The sequence below is a fragment of the Gavia stellata genome, chromosome 4, assembly GCF_030936135.1.
Source record: "Gavia stellata isolate bGavSte3 chromosome 4, bGavSte3.hap2, whole genome shotgun sequence".
Lineage (NCBI taxonomy): Eukaryota > Metazoa > Chordata > Aves > Gaviiformes > Gaviidae > Gavia > Gavia stellata.
This window is the reverse complement of record NC_082597.1, coordinates 44478803-44502867: the sequence shown is the minus strand read 5'-3', so window position 1 is coordinate 44502867 and position 24065 is coordinate 44478803. Positions and strand designations below refer to the sequence as shown.

At 40.2% G+C, this 24065-nt stretch overlaps 1 protein-coding gene across 2 annotated transcripts in view; it reads right to left on the bottom strand.

Moving 5' to 3' along the window:
- Positions 1 to 1356: 1356 nt before the first annotated feature.
- Positions 1357 to 24065, bottom strand: part of SYT1 (synaptotagmin 1) — a 129514-nt gene continuing 106805 nt past the window's right edge. For both annotated transcript variants that reach the window (XM_059816778.1, XM_059816779.1), the window contains exons 7-8: positions 6391 to 6524; positions 1357 to 1563 (exon numbers count right to left, since the gene is read on the bottom strand). In XM_059816778.1, the coding sequence (XP_059672761.1) occupies positions 1357 to 1563; positions 6391 to 6524 (341 nt within the window). The remainder of the gene's footprint in view (positions 1564 to 6390; positions 6525 to 24065) is intronic.

Genomic DNA, 24065 nt, shown 5'->3' with positions numbered 1-24065 from the left:
CATTTACTACATAATAACATTGAAAACATTTAAAAACTCCTCCTGAAACGAGCATCTAGTATACAGAAGAGGTTGCTTCAGTTTTCTAGAACTTGTTCTTTGTTTTCACTTTTTTTTAAAGGACAAATTAAAACTTAAGTATAAATAGTATATAAAAGGTCACTAGCTGTTCTCTTTTGGCTTACTTTGAAGTGCATTTAGAACTATGGCTAAATTTTGTCATCTTCTGATGGGATTACAATACTGTCTGTTTACCATGAAACTATTTTGTATAATAAACTCACACGGCTGTGTCTAAAAAATATTCTGCATTCCTTCTAATCTGAGTATAATAAAATATTTTGTTACAAAGTCTAATGTGCAAACTTATTATAATGTGAAATCGTGGATGGAATTCACAGTATGCAAATTTTGTATAAAGGTGATAACGGAGAGCTACTCTTGTTTTCATGGCAGCATTTCGCTACTGCTGTGTCTCCCCCCTCCCTTCCCCCCCTTGCTGCACAACCTCTGCAATGGTCTTACTTTGTATGTTAGATGAAATCGTTGCCTCCTATGGAACTGCTTCCTCAACTTTCAATCTAAAGCCGTTTCAGTCTGTTATGTGTTTGCTTTGGAATATATACAAAAAAATTATATCCTGGCTTCTGGCTACGTCTCCTTGAGGTCAGCCATGGAGCTGCTCAGATCATGCTAAGTTGCCTGTGAAAGAAGTCTACCCAATTGGATTTTCCCCTCCAAGATTCACTGTGGACGTGTAGCGTGTTATTAGGATGGTCCAGTCAAAAGCTCAGATTTAAGTTGTCCTTTAAGATGTCAGTGTAACACTACTAGTGCCTTACAAGTTGGAATTTTTTTTCTGGAATGCAGACGATACAATAGTTACCCTATAATATATTATCAGCTCTCCTATATCTCGGTCAATTTACATAATTTAAAATAGAACATCTTATTAAAAACATCTAGATATACACAGATTAGGAAACGCTTACAACATACAAATACACAAACTAGAAATAAATTCTCAGCATACTGGTGTGTATATACAACTGTGTGAAACAATAAATAATTTCTGTCATGCTCTATCTACACATCATATTGCTTAAAAGAAGAGTAGATCTGGGTGGGGCAGTGGTGAAATGAAGCGCCTTTAGAGGGCTCTCTACATTTAAATTTGTGCAAATTAAAATGGAAATTTAAAAGTACAACTGATCTGTGTCAGGAACACATGGCTGGAAATGAAAGGACCCATATTACTGAGGTATTTACAGATACTGGCTAAAGAGCACTATGTGGGCAAATGCAGAAAGGCTTCTTCTTCTTCTTTTTCTTCTTCATAATTTAACTTAATGTAATTTACTTCTTGACTGCCAGCATGGCATCTACCTCCTCCTCGGGCTGTAAGGTGTGCCACTGTGCAATGGGCCGCCGAGGGTTGGCCAACATGTCTGACCAATGCCGCAGCTCCGCTCCGGTGCTGTTGTAGCCCACAAAGACTTTCCCGATGGCATCGTTCTTGCCAATCTTGTCATAGTCCAAAACAGTCACAACAATTTGCACTTTCTACAATGAGACAGAGAAAGACCAGTGAGTGTAATAGCAAGGGGAACATGGGCGGGGATGAATCTCAGGACAGATGATGACAATGGAGACTCCATGTACATGAAGGGGATAAGTGTGTGACAGCCAGAGCAGGTTCCCTCAGCGAGAAACAAATTCAAACTTTTGCCTTTGTTTCTTGTGAGCTTTCCAAATAAAAGTAGTTCACAACCTCCCTGCTAACTTGAAATTTGCCCCTTTTCGTCGAAGAGCTTCATATGGGAATCGAGGTTGATTTTTTTCCTTTAACAGATTAACAACATATGGATTATTTTTTTGTTGTTATCAAAGAATGAGACTGCTAGAAGTCTGTAGGGCTAAAAGTGAGATCTTAAGCTAAGCTAAGTCAAAAGCAGTGCAATTTAACACATCATTATTGTGTAAGTAAGTAAGTGAAAATTAGGTAAAATTCAGAAACAGCTCTACCCCAAGTTAATGTTTGCAATGTAGTACTCTGTTCTGTTAATTGCTTTTCTGCTTCTAAACAGCTCTTATCCACCCATCCAGCATGCTAATTGGTTATTTTCAGATAAATTCAGAAGCTGGCCCTTACAGTTGCTATATACATATACGCATATGGACTCATCTGTGTGTGTGCATGTGTGTGCACACACCTAAGTATGTATACACTGTGTGTATTATATCAATTTATATAGGAGTCAAGAAAACTGGCTGCATGCTTGGGGCGCTGGAAAGAAGTATAAACCCCACTGTCTTGGGTCTCTGACACACCGGCGCTGCCTGCAACTCAGCCAGTGTTGGAGTGCCACTTCTGCTGTAGGAGCAGTCACCTCTGGCAAACAGGGTTAAACTATCCCCACAAAATCTGTGTGAGCCCATCTGTCACAGCTCATAGACAATTTTCCATTCAGTTAGACTGGGGCACACCGGGAGGTGATGTTCAAGCCAGGCCTTTGAGTACGCATTCGCGTGCACATACCCGCATTCCTCTCCATCAGGTCATTAATATTTGTCAAAAAAGCGCAAACAGCTATTCCTTCAGTGGAGTGGTGTTCTTCCCCAACAGCACCTAAGACGTTAACAGCCTTGGGCTGATTTTACTAAACTGTAATCGCTTCTCCTAAGGGAGCTTTATTTTTAAAGATGAACATAGAGTTCTTTTCCTGATTCCTTTCTGTCCCATGATAAATACACAGAGTCCCTTATTCCAGTGTGAGTTTCCTGAATTGGAGGAAGAAATGCCCTGAAACACATTTCTTCCAGAAAAATCTTTTATTCTCAAGCATCAAGTTTTTAAGTTTAAGGCTTTAAATATATGTACAATCTGGATTTCTTACTAGAATCATTAATTTCAGTTCTTGTAATAGGATTATCTTTTAAAAGTAACAGATGCTGTTAAGCATATCTGCAAGACCAGACTCATGAGGTCTATTTTATACAGTCCATTCCCTTACAAGATTGTACAATTCACTGAGCTAGAGAAAGAGATGATTCCAACAGGCACTAAAGTATTTATATAGTTGCTGATGACAAAAGTGTACATCAAACTCAAGACTCTCTCTCCCCAGAGCACTCGCGATGAAAGGCAATATCCTGAAGCAAGTATTTCTAGATGCCAAAATGATGTTTCAGTATTGCTGTTTGCAATATACTCACTTTTAATGTTGATGGTACCTTCCCAAATGAACATTTATGTTTTAGATACATGGTACAATCACAGATATAAAAAGTAAGCATGAGACTATGATCTCACAGTATAAAAAAAAAGTTGCCTGCTGTACCTAGAAGCTTGGGGGCTAGTTACTATTGGATTTTTTTTTTGGTGTTAATCATAAGACAACAATGAGCACTGTAAATAAAAACCCCTTTTCCTTGCTCTATAAATATGTAAGAACAGCTAGCTCAGATGATTAACTCTAAGATGATTTTCACCTCCTGGTCTCTGGCTTAAACCTACAGAGAAATGTAAGTGTCTTGCGTCTCTTTGCCTTTGTACTGTATATTAAAGGAACAGCTGCACTGCAACACCCAACAGTTGCTAGTAGAAAGCACCACCTCTGCTACTAAACACTTGGATTAGCAGTTTCCTCATTGTGATTAGGCATTCTTTGGACTGAAAGGGCCTGGAGACGTTGCTACCTATGGAGGTAATCTGTCTTGAAAACAGCAGAACACGTGCTTGATCATCCTGTAGCAACAGGATTTGACTTCCCAGTGGGGTTCTCCCATTACCTTTCAGGACATCACTTTCTTTCCCTTAAGAGCTAGAATCCATATTCACTATTAAATTGTTGAAAATGGTATTGTTTGGCCCATTTTAAATTACACAGGGGTGCTGCTATTGAGCTGCTTACCCTCCATGATCTCCCTTGGCTTTGCTCGCTAACCATCATGAAACTTGTATAACCACTATTTTTTTTTATTCGACTGTGAAAGTTTGCTTAATGTCTTTTACAGGAATTACCCCAAAGTCACAGTGATTCTTACCATATTAAGTCTAAATAACATTTAAAATGTGTTTTGCTAATGATGAAATCACTTCAGTAACCATAATGAAATCACCTCTAAATATAGTCTTTTATAACTAACTCCAAAATACATTGGCATATAACCAAAGTCCATAATTAGAGATTTTAAATTGAGGCTACATACTGAAGTAAATAGCTATAAAGTCATTCTAATAAACTTATCAAAAAAAGTGCAAAATATTAAACTGCTAAACCACAATACTTTTTAAAGCGCCTATATCCACCTTACAAAACTGATTTAGGATTAGAAGGCAAAATGGCCAAGTACCTACAGAATGCACCTAACCATGCCAAATCTCAGATCTGATAACTTGGAGGAGCCCATTCCAGTTCCCTAGTCCTGTCCCTATTTGGAAATCAAGACATTCGTTGCCTAAATTTCCTGAGAGGGTCGATTTGATTGACCTTTTTTGCCTCTGGGTCTTTGATACTTGTTATGAGATTTTTCACAAGCACACAGACCAGCCTAATGGGAATTAGGCCCCACTGGATTTCCCACTTTTTGATTCTTAGAGTCCACAGACACTTGTATGTGCTGTGGGGCATGAAGAAACTCCTAAACAGGCTAGTCATGCATCCAAGTCACTATTCCTAGCGCCTCACCTTGTCTAGTTTTATTAACTTTGTTGGTACCAAGTCAATAAAAACAAAGCACACAGCTTTAGTTGAAATGTTGTCCTTGGCTCCTGGGCTTCTCTCCAGTACAGTTGCTATCAAAATCCAATACACAGAGTCTCAAAACCCGTACCATGCTCTCGTCTAATCAAAAGGTGTCTGTGCATCCCTATTGCCTGCGAGTTTTCCCTGGCAATGTCTTCTGGCTCCAAATTTGGCCCAAGCTATTTTAAAACCTCATAGTAGCAAGGCACCTAACTCCTACCTAGACCTCTCTTACAAGCCACAAAAGGATGTATTCCCACACTGCTTTAATTATGGTCATTCAAACTGGGAGGCCCCTGAAAGTACACTTTCCACACTCAGCTCCACCCAGAAAAGCTACAGTCTTGCTTAACAACTCCACAGCCACAGATCTCCCCGGGGCGGGTGGGAAGCCAACATGCAGTTCTTTTCTGAGGGTATTTAAACCAATACATCTCGCCCCACCAATGAACGCTCTAACAGGTGAGCAAAACAACAAAATGGTTTAACACTGATGGTAAAGACTTAACAGAAATGGAGGAGGCCTTTACCAACCGATCTTTATGTGGATGTGGTTTACATTACCCAGATCAGACCAGAGTCCAAAGCCTCTCCCTTTCCAAGCAAACCACCTAACTAACAGGTAATGTTATGCTCTGTGGCCAATCACATACTTATTACTTATGCAGAAATGATGTTGCACTCCCAACACAAGCCATAGGCACAGGCGACAAGAGGACTTGCTTAAGACATTGAAGATACAAGTTCAAATCCACTTAGGGAGGGGAGTGAATTGGATGTGGGTTTCCCACATGCCTCTTGAGATGGTTAAGAAGACCTTCTCTCCTGTGAGAAAAGGCTAGTTAACATCAGAAGATGTTAAATCTCACTCTCAGGAGTGAGAGATGATTCGTCTCCCAGTAGCCCAAATATAGGTTATGGAGTCCCTGAAAAAAATGACATGATGCCTCATCCTGGTATTTTCCACTGCTAATGTAAGTGACTTCCAGCTCACTATGCTGACTTCTGAGGCCCCTAATTTTAGGCACTGAGCTCTCCAGGAGTAGCACCTGGACAACTTCTGGAGTTCCGCTGAGGTGCACGGAAAACAGGCACCGCAGTACTGACGCCTGAGATTCTCAGATGCCTTTTTCCAAGGAGCATGGGTTTGTGGTTTCATGGTGTTGTGAATAACTGAAAAAAACCTGATTGAATTATTTGTTTTACTTAAGAGGGATGCTGCAGTACTTTCAACAAACAGGACTGATAAATGCACAGGGAACACAAATGTGACTGATGATGCCAACTTATTATTTCAAATAATTTGGGGAAAATTGCTACATATGCCTTTTCTTTAATTCCTATACTTTTTTTGCGGGCACATTCCTACACTATCTCCCTGTGGATTTTTTTTTCAGAATCCATTTCTGTTAACAGAAAATGTCAGTTATCCATTTCTCACTGATGAATCAAAGCTTCATAAGTACTGTGCGTTTTATCATTTCCCTCTTGAAGCAGTCACACTCATATAATGTGGCACAGGGCTGGCACCTAGGTGCTAATGAAGGCAGGCACACGTGATAATTAACAAGATTCCTGTTAAATATTTATAAGGGCTGAGAAATGGAATGCAGAGGGAAGACAAAACACTGTTTGACATTACCTGAATTTGCTCGAATGGTACTTCAAAGCTGAAAGACTCGTTGTAGTAGGGATTCAGGGTGTTCTTTTTAATTGTAGTCTTTTTCTTCTTCAGCCTCTTACCGTTCTGCATCAGATGGATTTTCACATAGGGATCTAAGTAATCAAGAGAAGAAGTAGAGCTAAGAAGGGTAGTTCAGCGTGTTATCTACAGATTTTAATCCTGCAAATTTAAGACTGGAGGAAAAAAAAGAAAAACCTTTGGCAACAAACAGCTTGTATCTAAACAAAGTCCTAATTTCCACTATAGAAAAACTCCTGTACGACTGCAAAGTGTTGCTGATGCAAAAAGGTACAAAACATTTATTGCATTATCTATCTCCTTAACACTGCGAGGGAGGGATAAATTCCCACCTAACTTTGTTCCATAGGTCATTAACCATCCTGGAAACATTTTTACTTTAACATTATTTATTTACTGCCAACATCTTTTGGCAATGGGGCTGTGAGGTGGTTTTCCCAAGAGCTGTGAGCACGGCCAAATGCACACATGGCAGGCACAGGGCTAGGGTGGCTGGCTGCTCTGCAACTGCCCGGCAGCTCATCACATCACTCCTTGGACAGGAGCTGCACCGCAGTTTTCCCGTCCTCTGACCTCCCCAGTGGGCTGTGACTGACACAGCGCAGTGTCCATGGGTCTGGTGCACGGGCAGATTGCGTGGCAGGAACAAAAAACATTAGGTGATACTTGAGAAAAACTCACCTACCTTATTACTTTTGCTGAGGCTCCATGCTGAATACACAATTGTTTTGACATGCAAAATGATGCTTTAGGTATAGTTAATATATAGTAAGAAATTTCAGTAGTCAAGGAGCCAGTGGTAGAGTGTTAAGATATGGAAGTGAGATAAGATGCTGCTAAAATGTAATTTGAGTAACTAGAGTGAGCTAGGAGGCTAAACAGTGCAGTAATACATTATTATTAAGGGGATTAGAACTGAAGAATTGTATTAAAATAAACACAGTCAATATAAGTCAATCCTTTACTGACCTGTGCTTGTGCACAGACAATATACACAGATTTGACGATTATTCATATGCCCATAAGGAACTGTATAGTAATGTTTTATATAGTGATGCAGATATATTCCTGTCTCGATAAACATTCCATATTTTGGAGAAAAAAAAAATTAACCTAGAATTCAAGTGTATAGGAATACTCGGGGTCTACATGTACATTCACTTTAAGTGATTTGCCTCTATTGACTTTCTAGATTTTCTATCTTCGTGTTGGTATTAGAGCAAAATCTGACCCTGGATAACTCACGGCCGTGGGACAGGGCCCAGAAGCTAGGTTTCTGTGGTTTCTTTTTCATGTCCTGATCAGCTCCTTATGTTTGTCTGCCTGGGGATTTGAGTTAGGCTCAGTCAAATGCCAGGTTTTTAGTAGGAAAGATCCCAGTGGTACCAGATTGCCATGGCAGTGCAGAACTGTCAGTGGCAGAGGTCCCAGATGGAGCACAGAAGAGGACATATTATATGATATAAGATCCTAATTTTGTTTCATCCAAGGGTAAAATTGTCATGCCAAACCAAATTGAGTATCACCTAACTGAAATCATGTTACTTCTTTTCTAACTTCAGAGGAAAGTATTAACTGAGTTTACTCATCACAAAACCACTGCAAATCAGAACAAGCTGTCCAGCTCAAGTAAGTGGATGGGCCATTAGTGATTTTAACTTAGTTTCTCCTCATTAGATTGTACATCTACTTCCTATTTCTTTAAGTATCCTGGTCTAACCTAGTTCTCCCCTCTCTTCATTCTTCTGTGTGCCATATATGACCCCCTCCACCACTGCATTATCTTCAGTTACACTCTCCCATATCTCATGACATCATCCCCAACTCCCTCAACTCTCCAGTAATCTATTTGCTTGCGATCTACACAGACAACCTGACACCTAAGCACAGACTTTCTTGCGACTTCATGAATAAATCTCTGAAAAAGACAGAATCTGTTCCACCAAATAACAGAAGCTGAACTGCTTGGAGTCAATTATTAGAAGAAGGGAGGTTAATCAAAAGAAAGCAGAACCTCTGGGAAGTACCAGTCTCCAGTGATTTTTCCGAGATAAGGTTTACTGCTAATGGAAACATCTCTCTACTTGCAACATAACCTCAGCGCTGGCACCATTACTTGTGCTGAGTAATAATTTAATATGTAAACAGTCTCACTAAAGGATGATCGTCTGTTAAGTGCGTAGCCTGGGCATAAAGGGCAGAATTCTTTTGAACAAGTAGAAATGTCTACATCTGACGCCAGTGAAAATAAATAAGCATTTCTCTTTATGTACTCTGGATAGTTATCTCATTCCAGAGTAAATATCTGTCTTTGGTCAAATAAATTGCACCCCAAAATATTTATTTCTCTCCACTGGTACAAGACAGCCTATTATCTTCAATGTAAACAGCTACTCTGAAGAGATTTCAAGTTAGAAGAGGTGAACGTCGCTCTGTTTTTGCCTCCAGATTTATTACTTTCAAGTAAACAGGGATCTAGATCCACATTACATCCACAGATATCTGTGGATGGACCTTGCCCATCTATCTGGAAGGAGGGATACTGCATCCAGAGCACTATGGATATCCCTCTGCCAAATGGAACAGAACGGCTGTGTGTCCCTTGCTTAGTAATTCATGTTAGACAATGTGTGGGATTAAATAAAATTCTGCTATTTATTCCCTCATTAATGGTCTAGCCATGAATGCTAACAAGATGTAAAATTCATAACTAATTGTGCATTGTAGATTTTACAACGTTGTCTCAAGGGAGGCTAGCTGAACATCTTTAAAAACACTGGGGGACTAGCTGACACATTTTGTTTTCCTCAAGTTTGCAGTAAGACGCCAATACATTATTTAAAGGATAACTGAAATGGTACATAATAGCAGGTAAAGACTTCTGGAGTCATTTGGACCGTGAGGCACACATATACAATTAGAACTCTCTTAAAATAATGACGAGTTCATCATTATCATGTTATAGACAAGATGTACTTCATTATTAGAGGTTTTAAAAAAGCAAATTTACAGCTGAAAGAAAATAGTGGCTGATGACAATATCTGAGGAAAATGTGAAACTTGAGAATGACTGCTTGTCAGTGGATTTTAAGATGAAAAATTTGTTATAGGGATCAGTAGTTAATGAAAAAGCGTTTTCCACCTAGGTAGGAGAGAATTCAGCACACAAATTTCAAACTATATGGATCTTCAGCAGAAAAGTGTCAACACAGTACTCAGCTTGAAATGGTTTTACGACAACGGTTTATTCTGAACGCAAACATAAGGATGGTGATGATCTTTGATAAATATTTGTAAGGCTTCTGTAAGATAATCAAAATATGAAAAGCAAGTGCCTAGAAAGTTGACAAATTTGAAAAATGCTGCAGAGATAACACTGGACTTGATTGGGTGTGCAATTACAGCACTGAGCCTGCATGCGGGCAGAGCCTAATGGTTTAAAGAAAAAAAATCCCACACAGCTCTGTGTGTGTGGATCAGAGAAAACCCTCTGCAAGCCTCAAATAAGCCTAACATGATTAATAGGAAAAAAATTGAGCCAGAACAAACTAATCATAGATACAGCTGAATAAAGTTTCATATGACAAAACACTGAAATAAGAAGATATTCTCAACTCCATGTAGAAACCAAGAAATATGGTGCCAGAATTGCCTCCAGCTGTTATTTTTGTCTTCAAAATGTTCAGGGTAAAACTGGGTGCTAATTAGCACACGTTTTTCCCCATCAGAAGAAAATTTATGCCAAACCCATGCCAAAGCACACATCACTGACATTTAGAGCAAAGGTGTTCGCAGACGGTAGAATTTCCATTCCAGGAAGCAGAACGAATTCCTGAAGAGCTCAGAAATCGATCCAATAAGTAAAGAAAATCAGGTTTGGAAATGCAGTCTAATAAATGGCTCTGAAAACACGGCTAGGACAGAGGTGACTCGCAGGGTGGATCGTTAGTTCCGTGCTAAAGAGCCATCATCACTCTCATCCCGCAACAGCTCAGCGGGGTGGAAAGCCGAGGGCAGGCCAAGCCAGAGCCTTGGACCGGAGCAGAGGCAGTGCTAGATTCAATATCGCACCCTTACCCTGTTGCTGTTCCGCGCAAACACCTTCAGACAGAGCTTTTTTGGCTTACAGGAGCGGGCAGCAGGGAGAACAGCAATTTTACACAGCGAACAACTTTATTTTCTGTAGAGACTGTGCCAGGGATGAAGGCTGACAGCTTCAGCAATACCTGCATGCTTGCTTCTGCCTTCAGAGAGCAACAGCAGAGCTGTGCTATGGAAAGCAGCAGGGCTCTGCTCTCAGCAAAACACGATGAACTTTCCTGGGAGTTCCCACAGATTTGCTGATTTTTCCCAAGGATGATGGGACATGCTCCCTCTGTGGGCATATAAACCCTTCTCTCCCAAGAGAAGGATGATTCACATGATGCCTGTGGCGTCCAGGCCATGGATAATTTGCCCTGACTTTTTTTCGTCTGTTTATTCATGTATGGATGAGAGGGGATAATTAGAGTCTCTGAAATAATGAGTTTAGAGCAATATTGTGCCTGGACTGTCTAAACTAGCGTTTTTCAGATGAATGGGCAGCTACGAACGGGAATGAAAGCCAGAGGGGGAAAATGTGTTATCTGGGGAAGAAACAATATAAAGTACAATTACTAAGAAGGAGTACAAGTGCTATGGCACATTCTAGATTGCGTAAAAGTTATAGTTTATATTCATTGACACAAGCTGTTGGGCCTTCTACCTTCCTTCAAAAATGAGCAAATTAAAGTTGAAACATTATTTTTAAGGAGCAGCTGATGTCTCAAGGGAAATACTGGAAACCTTTCTCATTAGAAACAATTCTCTTGGCATAAAATATAGGGTTTGTGGGTTTTTTCTTATCACATTTCCTTGAAAACAGGATTGTTGATTTTGTTTTAAAAGTTTATTTGCTACATAATGTCCAGTCCTCAGCTAATGTTTATATTTAGCTCCTTAGGACCTCATCATAGTTTCCATAACCCCACTGGGCTGTACATTGCTTGATGTTATGGGCCAAATCTTTAGATGTAGCCAGTACTTGATCAATACTGAAGGGAAAGGTGGGTAGCAAAACTACATGCTGTAGATTCCTGCGTAGTGTCTATGCCGGTCCTGACCCCAGCAAAACACTTTTTAAAACCACTTTAACAAGCGGGCTGAGGATTGAGCCGTGTGCCTGGGAGATTCTCCCAACACCACCCAGCAGCGTACTAGTCATGAATGCAGTTGAGAAATTGCAAGCAGCCCAGATGGGCTGCCAGAATGGCTCTGATAGCTGCAAACAGTTTAGTTAAAAAGACTCCTATTACACTTGCTAACATCTCTCTATGCCCCATGGGTGGACTGCTCCAGATGCAGCGCATGCACGCACACAGAGTACACTGCCCATCAGGCCCTTTCTTGCTCATATGTCATAGTGTAACAAGTTAGATGACTTTGAATTACATATTTCCATCAGTACCTTTAAAAGAAGACGCTGTAAGACTGGGTAATTTATAAATGAAAGCATTTGTAATTTCACGTTCAATAACGTTAGACAGGTTCTCATAGGAATAACGGAGTCCAATAATCCATTTATAGTGGGGAAGAAGGGGTTGGTATTTATAAGAACTAATGATAGCCTGCCTGTAACAAAAAAAGCTAAATGGAGAGTGTAGCAAAGCAGTCTCAAAATAACAACTCTTCACTGTTGTGCAGTTAGATGAACATCAAGTTGCTATTGAAATGCTGAATTCAGAGAATCAGGGAGCCTTGGGAAGAAGGAGGTGCTGTAAAACTGACAGCGAGCCAATGATTCCCTCACCCGAGAATCCCAAACTGAGGTTGCTGAACATGTAGAGCGGACAGTGGAAACAGAAATGTTCACAGTGGCCTAAGGGCTATTAAGCCAGCATTCAAGTCTGCAATTCCACCCACAGCGCTTCCAACTAGAACATAACAACAAATATTACAGCGCCAGATGGGGAAAGTAGCAGAAAACTGAAAAAAAAAAAAAGCAGCAGCCAAAACTCTTATTTAAAAACTGCACAAATTAGTGCTTATGAGCTTATGATTAAGTTTACTGCCAGAGCAAAAGCAGCTGATTTGTCTCTCTTGCATCCAAGCAGTTCATTTCAGCATAGTTGCACACAGGCAAAACAAGCAGTTTTATAAAGCGCAGCAAATGTGGGTTGAACCAACAGGAAAATGCACCTTGAGCTTTGGCTGCGGGTGAACACAGAACACTCTTGTGGAAAAGCACAGCAATTCAACCAAGCACTTCGTAAATGTGATTACAGGGAAACTACAAGCATCAAAGCAGTAAACCTTGCTCCCCTGTACTTGCACCAAAAGGGGAGGAACCGGCTGCTCATGAAGCTTGAATGTAGTTAGGAGGGGGAAAGACAGCGTGGCATTTAAAAACTTTTAACAGACTAGAGAAGGCACCTGCAATCTTAGGTAACAAAGAAATAAAAAAGCATATTGTAATATGTCATGTTTGTATACAAATAGAAAGAATACAATATCAACTAAGATGAGGAGGCGTTAAAATCAAATGGGGGAAAGGTAATTAATTGGGGCTGCTGATACAGGCAGACTCTCCAGTACAGGAATTCAGGCAGAAACCAAAGCAAACTGGCAATATTCAGGCAGCAAATTCTGGCAGACTGCTGAGTCTGAATTTATGTAATGCCTTTTGATGATCTAGAGAAAAAATTAATTAAATTTATATTTATTAAATTGGTGGTACTGAAAATACCAGAAGATAATACACAGAGGCTTAGAGAGATTCAAAATACTGTCCTCAAGTGAACTGGGGAGGAGGGAGCGGGAAATACACATTGACTGAGGAATAATGACAGGCAGAAGGGTGGAGAGAGAAGCAGAAGCACATAATATAGAAAAACCCAAACAACCCAAGCTTAAAGAGCAGACCATGTGGGATGTTTTAGCAGAAAACAACAGGAGCTGGGTACATAATGGTGTATTGCACTGGACTGTTAGTGAGTACCTTGAAGTCCTCCAGATCTGAGGTGGCTGTCTAACAAGGCCGTGCAGAGAGGGGTATCAATATCTGGGGAGGGGGGCAGAACTGCCCTCCCTCACTCTGAGGCACATGCTGCCAAGTGGAGGCCACAATTCAAAAATCAGGCTGAAAAAGCAAGCACACGAGGAGCATCAGGTGGCAAAGGCTGGGGTTTGGAAGGGCTCTCCTGGGTGGAGAGCTGCCTCAACAGGCCTGGGAATAGCGTGACGGAAAGGAATTACACTTCACCTTTTCAAGTCTCTACTGTTTTCCTACAGCTGTGCCAGCTTAGAGTTTTTTGGGGTTATCTATTTTGTTTTACGAAATCAGGCGATTAAACACTGGCCTTTTCTCTCCACCCCTCTTTTGCTGATAGCCAAGAGGTTAAACTGCTAATTGCTCATTTAGGAAATGTTCTTCAGACCTCTCCGTTGGCTGAAGGGATCTGACCCTACATTTCCCACCTCTCGAGAGAGTGAGACAAGGTTATGAGATATGACAAACAGGTTCTCAGCCTGCTCTGCTGAGAAGAACGTTGCATTTTTTGTGCTTCTTTTAATTACTCAGTGGAGCGAAGGCTGGTGCCAGGTCTCCTTTCTTTGAGTGCCCTCGCCCACCTTGCCTGTGTGATCACCGTCTTTGGGCCTCTGCTCCTGTGGATATTTACTGCGTATAGCTATTTGCCTGTGTCCTAGGTGATGGTGGAAAGGCACCTACTTCAGGAATCCCAGTAGGTGATGCTGCTGGGTGGTGGTGTGACTATCAAGATTTTAGGTGGCTTGACTGAAAGAAACCCAGGGGGATTTACGAATTTTTGTTAGTCAAGAACGTCTGTTTGCATGGCAATATTTCTCTGTGCTTCCAGGCTTAAATAACTGGGATGACTGTCCTGAGGAAAATTACTGTGCCACACAGAGACAAGGGCGAGGACAGACACCCAAAAATAACTGGAAGAAAGCAAAAAAAAGGGATTTCTCCCATGTAGTGAAAGGCTGTAGAAAGAACTGACGGAAAGGAAGTAATGCCAGGTCAGAAAGAAGTGTAGATGATACCTATTTAAAAAGAATATTTTGCCATGGCCAAGCACTGAGACACTTTTACTTAAGACGAATGTTATGGAGACTGTGGTGAGGTAGGGAACAACCTTCCATGTCCATTTTCTTTCTTTGAAAACAGTTGACACATTTTTTTTCCCTTCATAAACTGCTGACTGATAACAAACACATTCCTCTTTTGTTTACTCCCTCTCCCCCCATCAATCCCCCCCATCACAAAAAAACCCAAAACCCAAACCTGGCAGCTGTGGGGAAAAACAAGTCCTAATCTCAAACTGCACTGAGGACAGATAGGAGTTCCAGTATTACTGGGTAATAAAGAAAACCACATTGGAGTGAGTGGCAGTACTCATTCAAAGGACTTACTCAACCCTGAAACACAGAGAAACTCTATTAAAAACAAAAACTGGTCTAACTAGTGTATTAGCAATTTACTGTAGCAAGAATATTCATCTTGTGCTACCGACTCTTCAAGTCAACATTGCCACAGTAAGGTTTTATAGCTTGACTGCACATCAGCGTGGTACTACTGTGTTGTGATTGTCTCTACATGGAAAAAGCTAATACACCGCGCTTAAGGGTAATCTGCATCCTCTCCCACAGAGGGATGTGGGCAACACACTCAAAAGAAGACAAAGGCACTGATAAAGGCTGCCTCACATCAAAAACACTGAACTGTCATATTGTTTACACATGACAGGTTTTTTTCAAATGCAGCAAATCCAGTTACGACCGTGTATTCCATACCCTCGCAGTCCAAAATAGTGTTAGGTGAGTTGGGAGGAGAAGCAGAGGACAGCAAAAATAGAAAAGCAAAGCAGCAGGATGTTTTGTCTACATATGATAGAAAGGGTAGGAAACATCCAATTACCCTAGCTCATATAAATGAGTCAACAGAAAAATGCAAACCAATATACTGCAAAATAATTCTGATGATTTTAATAAAAACCTATTGCTTCTACTTTATAAACTGCTTTTCTCATTCAGGTAAGCTTTCAGTCTTAGACAATGTGAAAGAGACATGTTTTCTGATTCAGATGATTAACTAGAAATAGTACTGAGAGCTAATACTGCAGGAATGTTGCAGTACAGAAGGAATAAAAAAAAAATAGTCTTACAACATCAGTCACAACCAGCAAAGCAGCCTGATCCGAACTCTTCACAGCTGAGAAACCAACACTAGTTATGCTTTATCAATGTTGATATATATTTTAAGAGCATATTTAGACTTTCGAACTACATTTCTTTCGCCAGTGGCTGCATATAAAGGGAGTCTATCAGCATCCGGTTTTCACAGAATCACAGAATCACAGAATCACTAAGGTTGGAAAAGACATGTAAGATCATCAAGTCCAACCATAAAAAAAAAACAAAAAAAAAACCACCCACAGACCACAAAACACACCACAACCCACACCAAAACAACCCACCCACACCACACAACACCATGCCCATCAAGCCACATCCCACAATGCCACATCCACACGCTCCTTGAATACCTCCAGGGAGGGTGACTCTACCACCTCCCTGGGCAGCCTGTTCCAGTGTTTCACCACTCTCTCAGTAAAGAACTTCTTCCTAATATCCAGTTTGAATTTGTTTTTTGAATTTGTTTATTTCAGTCTCAATTTGAAATAATAGTCCTAATACTTTTTCTACTTGAGAAGTTTATATTTGTATATGTATCAGTTCTCATTCTGTTGTCATTATTTTTCTGTTAGATTTGAGATTTAAGGAAAAATGTAAATTGAAGGATGGAGCTACATGATTGCAGTCTTGCTTTTAGCCTACAAAACATGCATTCAGAATTACTTGGAGAAAATACTTAAGAGCTCTCTTTCTTTTTTCCCCCCTCCCTCCTGCTTCCCAACACGTCCAGTGTCTGCTAAGCAGGATTTTGGAAAGTATTTTGGGTGTTCGTATAGGCTATTTGTGGCACCTAATTTTAGTGTGATTCAGAGGATCAAAGCCTTTACTGCCTCAACACATACACCACCAATCCCATATATGAAACCTAAAGCAACCCACGATACAGCTGTTTGTTTGTGCCTGTTTAGACACAGAGGCCACAGGAAACCTTCCCCCACTCTCTGCTCCCAGCAAAGGCTAAGGACAAGTCCAGGCAATGTGCTTCCTGGTGGTGAGGAGGAGACCCCTGGAATACTGCCAGGCAAGAACTGCATCTGCTCAGGGAGTGGAAGAGGCCATTCTGGATGGTCTTTCCTAATATTGTTGGGAAGAGTGGCTTTGTTTTAGATTAAATTTAACCACAGTAAGGAAAAGAGGATCAAAAGCAAATTTTCTTGGGATGGGCAACATCTTCCTCTCAATCTCGGCATGAGAAGTTACAACGTAGGCTAAATTTATCAGCGGTTTCAACTGAGTTTACACAGAATCACAGGATCACTAAGGTTGGAAAAGACCTGTAAGATCATCAAGTCCAACCACAAAAAATACCAAACCAAACCAAACCAAACCAAACAACAAATAACCACCACCCACAAACCACAAACCACACCACAACCCACACCAAAACAACCCACCCACACCAGACAGCACCATGAGTTTAGCTAAGTTATATCTGTTTCTCAAAAATGACAGCTGAGTGAAAACCTGTTTTGCAGTATCACAAAAAAAAAAATAGTTTTGAAAAGCCTGAAGGTCAGATTTTTAACTCGGGCCCTTGCAGAGGAAGGGCTGGGAGGCTGCATGCCTGCTTGCATTCCTGTCGATTCCACATAATGAGAAGCAGTGACCTGAAACTTAAGGCAAATTTTTACTTGGACAAAAGTAACATCTAGATTATGCCCACTGAAGAGTTATGGAATTGCTGAAGTTGTTGGTAGAACAAACAATTTACCTTGTTTGTTTACCCTGGACAAGTTACAAAAAAGAACAAGACCAGGAGGTATTTAAGGGTAACATTCAAGATAGACTAAAGAACAAGTGTTCAAGGCCAACAGCATCTGCAGTAAGAATGCTCTGCTGCCAAGAACATTAGTCCTGCTATAAGACAAGAGGACAGACAACTTGACAAATGGCATCATTAGGTGAAAGATGGAAGTATTTCTGATAACGCAACCAATAGCTCATGCCCCAATGTACCCAAATTCTTCTTCAAATTGTCCCAGCCATTTAATGGCACAAATGGATATTTGACTGACACGTTCACCGCTTACTGTACACCACTTTACCTTAAAAGGCAGTTAAATGTGACACAACCTATCAGAAATCCAAAGGTACATGGTAGTTTTCAGCTTGGATACCTGCTACAAATTTATACAGCAGATATCCAATTCGGTACAAAAGCGGTGGAGCAATCTGATCTTGTGCTTCGCTGACAAACCAGATTGAACCTGGGCAGCTCAGCGTATTTCTGCGTGCCGCTCCTTTGAAAGGAGATCTTGATGCAGTCTAGTCAAGGGATCTTGATCTGTAATAAAATCAAATAACCCAGGAATCCAAAAAACACATATGAATTTCAGAAACCCTTTGGCTCTTAAGAATTGAAAGTAGGAAAATTTGAAAAGACAAGCCTGAGTGTTTGCTGTTATTAGATGAGGAGGAGGAGGAAGAAGATGACAGAAAAGTGAAATTGATAGTGTTTTTATTTTAAATCAATAGATTGAAACCACAGTAAAGGAAAGGTGGATGACGCCACTTCCAAGCCAAGGCAGTACTTGTTTTGTATAATACAGAATATAAATAATTTCAGTGAAACTAAGCTCGAAAAGCAACACTCTTTTCAAGCAATGTTCGCCAAATTTAGAATAGATTTTCAAAGGTACTAAGTATTTGGAGTTGTAGGTGGGTCCATTTTCAAGGGCACCTAACTCCTGTTAAAAATCACTGGTAAGAACATGAAGCAATCAGTTCCCCTGGAGTCCCTGGCTTCAGCTTTCCTCTAGAAATTCCTATTGAACATTTTTCTGCATTAGTCAGTACCTAGGTGACAATAGGCCTCTTTTTTCTGCCTGTGAACAATGAAAGTCATGACAGTCACTCAACAGCAATAAGAAATAATTTAAATTCTTTTTGTTTAATGTATATGCCAGTAATGGCAATGAGCAAGCAATATTAAATTTGTGGATTTCAGAAAGACAAAAAATTCTGTGAGAAATGAAGATCACAAATGTTAAAAAGAATGACCTAAGGAGAACTGAGGTTTTAATTAAAAAAAAGCCAGATTTAGCAAACAATAAACTTGCCTTTCTGATACCCTCAGGAGAGAGAGAGAAAGAGAGAGGGACCGCCTCTGGTTAGCTTGCCATTAGCACAAAGGAAAACAATTGCAGGGCTTAGGGAGGATTTAGCTTTAACAAATGCTTATCACAAAGTCATGTCACTGCACACTATTGTTCCGTATTTGGAATGAAATTAATTTCCAGCTCCATGTTAACCTTCTAGAGACCCTGCTTGGTGGAGGAATTTAATCCTTTGGATTTTGGTATGTCACCAGCAAAGGCCATTTCTAGATTTGGTGAGTTTGACAGCCTATTACCTGAAGAACAGTTTACTAAAAGGAAAAAAAATACAGAAAATCAGTTTCCTTCCATAACGGACAGCAGATATTTCAGAGCACTGAAAAGTTGAGTGTGTTGAATCAAATAGGTAAGAAAAACAAAATAAAAGGGGAAAGCCTGTTTTTTTCAATTCCCATAACATATTATTCCTCTGTGCTGTAATTAATCCACTGATACTGTGACAGCTCACTTTCAAAACATACACTAGTATAGCAAACACTTCATTGTGATGGAGTAGGTGTTTTCCAAACTTATCGAAAAATATGTTTTCTGATGTCATCAAGCAAGACCATTCAGCTGGGTAATGGGAAACAATTCATAGCCTTACCGTAAAGTAAAACAAAACTGGTGATTTAGAGAGCAGTGAAAGCACATGTGGGGAAGCCCATTTTCTGTTCTTTATTAGTCTTAGTGCAGCAACTGTCTTTGTTGGTCTCTGCAGGACTCTTTCCCCGCTGCATTCCAGGAGCTGAGAGGAGCCCTCTGGAAGTCAGACAAAATCTGCTGTCGCTACCATATTAGGAATCAAACCGAGTAGCAAAAGCCCCTGGCAGAGCAGAGATAAATCAACAGGGAACACGTTTGCCTTCCAGCCAAATGAGTAAAGCAAAGTGATTGAGGAAACAAAATAAATAATAATTAAGAAAAAATCCTAAGCAGTAGGACTGACTGCTTCTTTATCTGTTTTTACTTTTATCATGCTTCCTACTGAAGTGTAGCTCAAAAGTAGATTTGCAGATATGAGCAAACCCTGTTCCTTAAATTTTTTTTTTGCTGCAGAGTGAAATAATCCCAAGACACATAGCAATGATCAGCTTCAAATGTTTTTAACACATTCTTTTTGGCTGGAAAGGCACCATTATACTGCAGTAGAACCAGTGTAAATTGCTCTTACTCTATTAACGTAAATTTCAGTTTACAGCCAATCTGGTCCTTCCACCAAGATTTCCCCTAATCATAGATGTAGTCACTCTTTCACTGGTGATCAGCCTTGTAGTCCATAGGAAATCTCACCTGAAGTACAAGCTTTGCTAATGTTTCAGCTCTTTGTGTGTAGAGGCAGAACATGGGACTTGCTATTACATTTCTGCATATGTGCATGGATGTATTTTGAGCAATCTATATTAGAGAGGGTCTATAAGATAACTAATCCATTGTGCCATTGGTGAAAGGATGCAATTCCATGTAGATGTGATTGAAATCTATAGATCTGCAAGGCACATCAGTGTGTAGCCTGTAAAATGTGGGAAAGTCTTACTCCTGTTGCATGGCCTTTGGGAGTCCAAACTCAGCATAACGAACTGTCCTGTGAAAGCTCTCTGGCTCTGCTCTTGGCATTGCAGATGCTGTGAGATGGTGGATGCTCACAAGATACAGGCACTCTAGATGCCATCCCAAAGGGAGGAAGGACCGCTGGGGTTTGATGCCTGGACCCACGCACCAGACCCACACGTATGGCGATGTGCCATATCCCCTCCTGCTTTTCAGCAGCCCACAGCACAACCATTCAACCTCCTCCCACATTGCACAAGTACACACCCCACTGCATGTCAGCATGCTTAAAAAAATCAAGGTATAGATAAGGTTTGGGTTTCTCTTCTGAAATCCAGATGAGCTTTGTTTTTAGCAGAAAGAAAACAGTCCGGAGAGTAAGAAAAAATAGGGAGATGGGTACATTGTTGAGCAACAACAGAATTTCAGCCTTAGTGACCTTGCATGTCACTTGTGATGGTCGTCTTTGGTCGCAGTGGGTAGAGAACTGTCATATCCACACCTTTTTCTAACCCTCAGCCATTAGGGTCCCGTGGCACGCCTTGTCTCACACAGCCAAAATGAATGAGGTAGTTTCTCCCCAGAATTTAATTCAAAGGGTTGTAAAGACAGTGAGTGGCAGGAGTCATATTTTTCCCATGGAAATATCGCCACCTCTTCTGAGAGGAGGGGTGGTTTGTGGAAGGTGGTAGACTAACAATAAAAAAGAAGATTGTATGTATGTCTCGTATTTGTTCAGGGGATGAAAATCAGTAGGATTCTGTCAACTAGCATGTTGTCTCGATATAAAAATAAGCAATGGCTGAGGGAATGCAGATATAAGATGGTAGTCATGGCTTTCTATAGCTTTTGAGACAAGAATAAAGCTGCAGTTTCCTAATTATATAGTGCTCCTCCTCTAGCATACTGATTTCATTGTTATCTTTTCTCCTTTCTTGCTAAGGCGTTGTAGTTGCATGCTGTTGTCAGCTCCAAGCGTGTTGATTTTCTGAAAGCCAGTCCTAACTATTCAAATATCCACAAACTATATGAACCTTAGCAAATAAAAACTGTGTATAATACAGTTGAAGTTGCATCAAGATACTCCTATCCACCCCAAAATCAAAGGAAGGAAAAATAGAAGCTCACAGGTTGTGACACCACCCGGTGGTGGAAGATCAGAAACCTACTTTCACAGGGTGTCACACCATTAAGGACTCATCACCAGTGGGAGCCTGGAAACTGGACTCCACCCTGGGACCTGGGAGAGCCCTCTGGTTAAAGCTAAATTCAGGCTGATTCACTCTGAAAGGCAATGTGGTGGCACCCAGAGGATGCAACTGGATAACTCAGCCTACAACCATCTTGCTGCTAATTTGAGTTCTTTTTTCTTTTTTAGCTGGAGTGATCAAGGAAGTTGCATTCTGTTTTCTCAGTTATGTTTGTGGCTGATATGAAAAGCTGGTGTGCTGGGTGGGAATCTCAGGGGAGTAGGGAACGGTGGGGTTTGAAGCCCTGTTCCCTTCCATTCCAGGTTATGGGACTTGTATCTGTGCTATTGATTGAAAAGAGACAAGCAGGGCAGAGTACAGAAGACCCAACTTTGCATTAAGTTCCCTGGATTTTCCTTCTCAAAAGACAGTTACTACATATTTTGTCATAGATATTGCTCACCTATGGAAAAGTATTGTTCAATTAAGAGTTAAATGTCTAAGGAGTAACACAACATTTGCAGCAAAGGTTGCAGATTGCAAAGAAAAGCAGTGAAAAGATGTGAAAAATACAGCTTTCATACTGCTACAATTTTCTGTCAATTAACTTTTCCTCAAATTGTGTAGAATATAAACTCTGAGTCTTACTGGCACGTATTTGGCATCTCGATTAGATTTTCACAAAATAAAGGCTTAAAGTGCCTTTAAAGCTTTAAAGTGAGGTCTGTTCTATAAATTTGCCTACAACACGTTATGCACAGCACCGCAGCATTTCAGATTTATTTTTCATAGCATCCCTCTCACTCTAACCATAGCAAATTCCAGACAGAGCTGTAAGCAGAACTCACAGAAGCTTTTCAAAGGCTCTGTGTTTTCCTGCTTCTCCTGGAATTATCAGCACCTTTGTTTCATAAACTTTTGAACTTGCCATAAACATGTCTCAGCATGTTAAAGTATTGTCCTTCACCCAACCCCAGACTGTGAAAATACAGTAGATTACAAAAAGATTGGACATTTATTTAAAAAAATACCCATATACCCCAACTTTATATGTTTTACTTTTTGTAAGCAAAGAGGTGACTTTGCCAACCATTTCTAAAGGATTAAAAAGCCTGCTGTGTCATCTCATATATCTTCGTTCAGTTTCTAATGCAGTCAGAGAGCACAAAGGCTGAGAGAAAACCTTTTATCATTTGCGGTTATCGACTGGGCCAGAATACAGTATTAGGTACCTTAGAAACTTTTAGCTAAAACTTCTTTGCTTTGAAAAATGGCTGATCTCCTAAGTGAAGGAAAGCGAGCAGTCTAACTTCAAAAAGATTGTTACTATTATCCAGAAACCTAACACATTTTAGGGAAAAATTGTTGGAGGCACTTTAACTAACAACCTATTTTCTGCTACATTGCTACAATAGTCCAAAGGTTTTTGGATGTTCTAAATCACTTTATACACCAGGATGAAAGTTGCTTTGGGAGAGTTTTAGCTGTCTTCAATGACAAGGTCTTTTATTCAAAAAAATATATATCAGAAGGCAAAGGCAATTTAAAAAATTGTTGCTTCAATGAGAGTGAAAGTTAGTGTTTTGTCCTGAGGCTCTTTATCCAAGAAGCAGCTCATCTTAATGTTACAAGTTTCCAGCAAAATGTGGGTGGAATCCTTTTCTCCTGACAGCCTCTTGCAACTGCCGGTGCCTCGTGGCATTCACAAACTAGGAAGTCAGAGATAAAGGCTGATATTAAACACTGGAGTAATGCCCCAAACTAGGTGCCAAGAACTCTGCAAAACAAACATATAAAATTCTATACTTTTATATATGAATTTGTAACTTTTATATATATAAAAATATATTTTTAAAACCTTTCTACTTGCTTATTGTTCCTGGGGTTAGGTTTGCTTTTGCATATGTCTTCTCTTTCAGTATGGATCAGAATCTGGACCTTATTCTAAGGCATCAGTCTATTTTCTGACCAGAAATAACCCACTGAAGAACTCTGGCATTGATATTCATGCCAGCAACCAGTTCCTGTAAGTACTGTATCGTTAGGGAAGTGAGACTGCAAAATCAACTATATGCAAACTTTAAGAATATTCACTGCTGCCAACTCCTGTGATTTTATCACAATCCCCGAGACACAGAGTATATTTCTGGAAGCCTTAGTTTCTTGGCATTATGTTATCACGAGAGATTCTCAGCTTGCATTTCAAATAAAAAATAACTTCTCTAACCCTCATGGCTAGAAGTAAAAGTCTGAAAGCACAGTATCCAAAGCTTCAAATCAGGAATAATTTATTTGTTACTACTTAAAATGTATTTATTTTTAAGCCAAGAGCAAGAGTTTTGAGAACCTGGGTTTGACCATATCGCTACTGTCCTCCACTTACCAATAGCATTCTCTAAAACTGAGCCATCTGTGACCTTTTTTCTTACATCATCTCTGTCTTAGTTCCCATTTCAACCATTGTCAACATGCAGTGATAAAGCTTTAAAAACATCATCAGGAAGGCCTTTTACTGGTAGTTTTGCCTGACATTTCTACCAGGAAA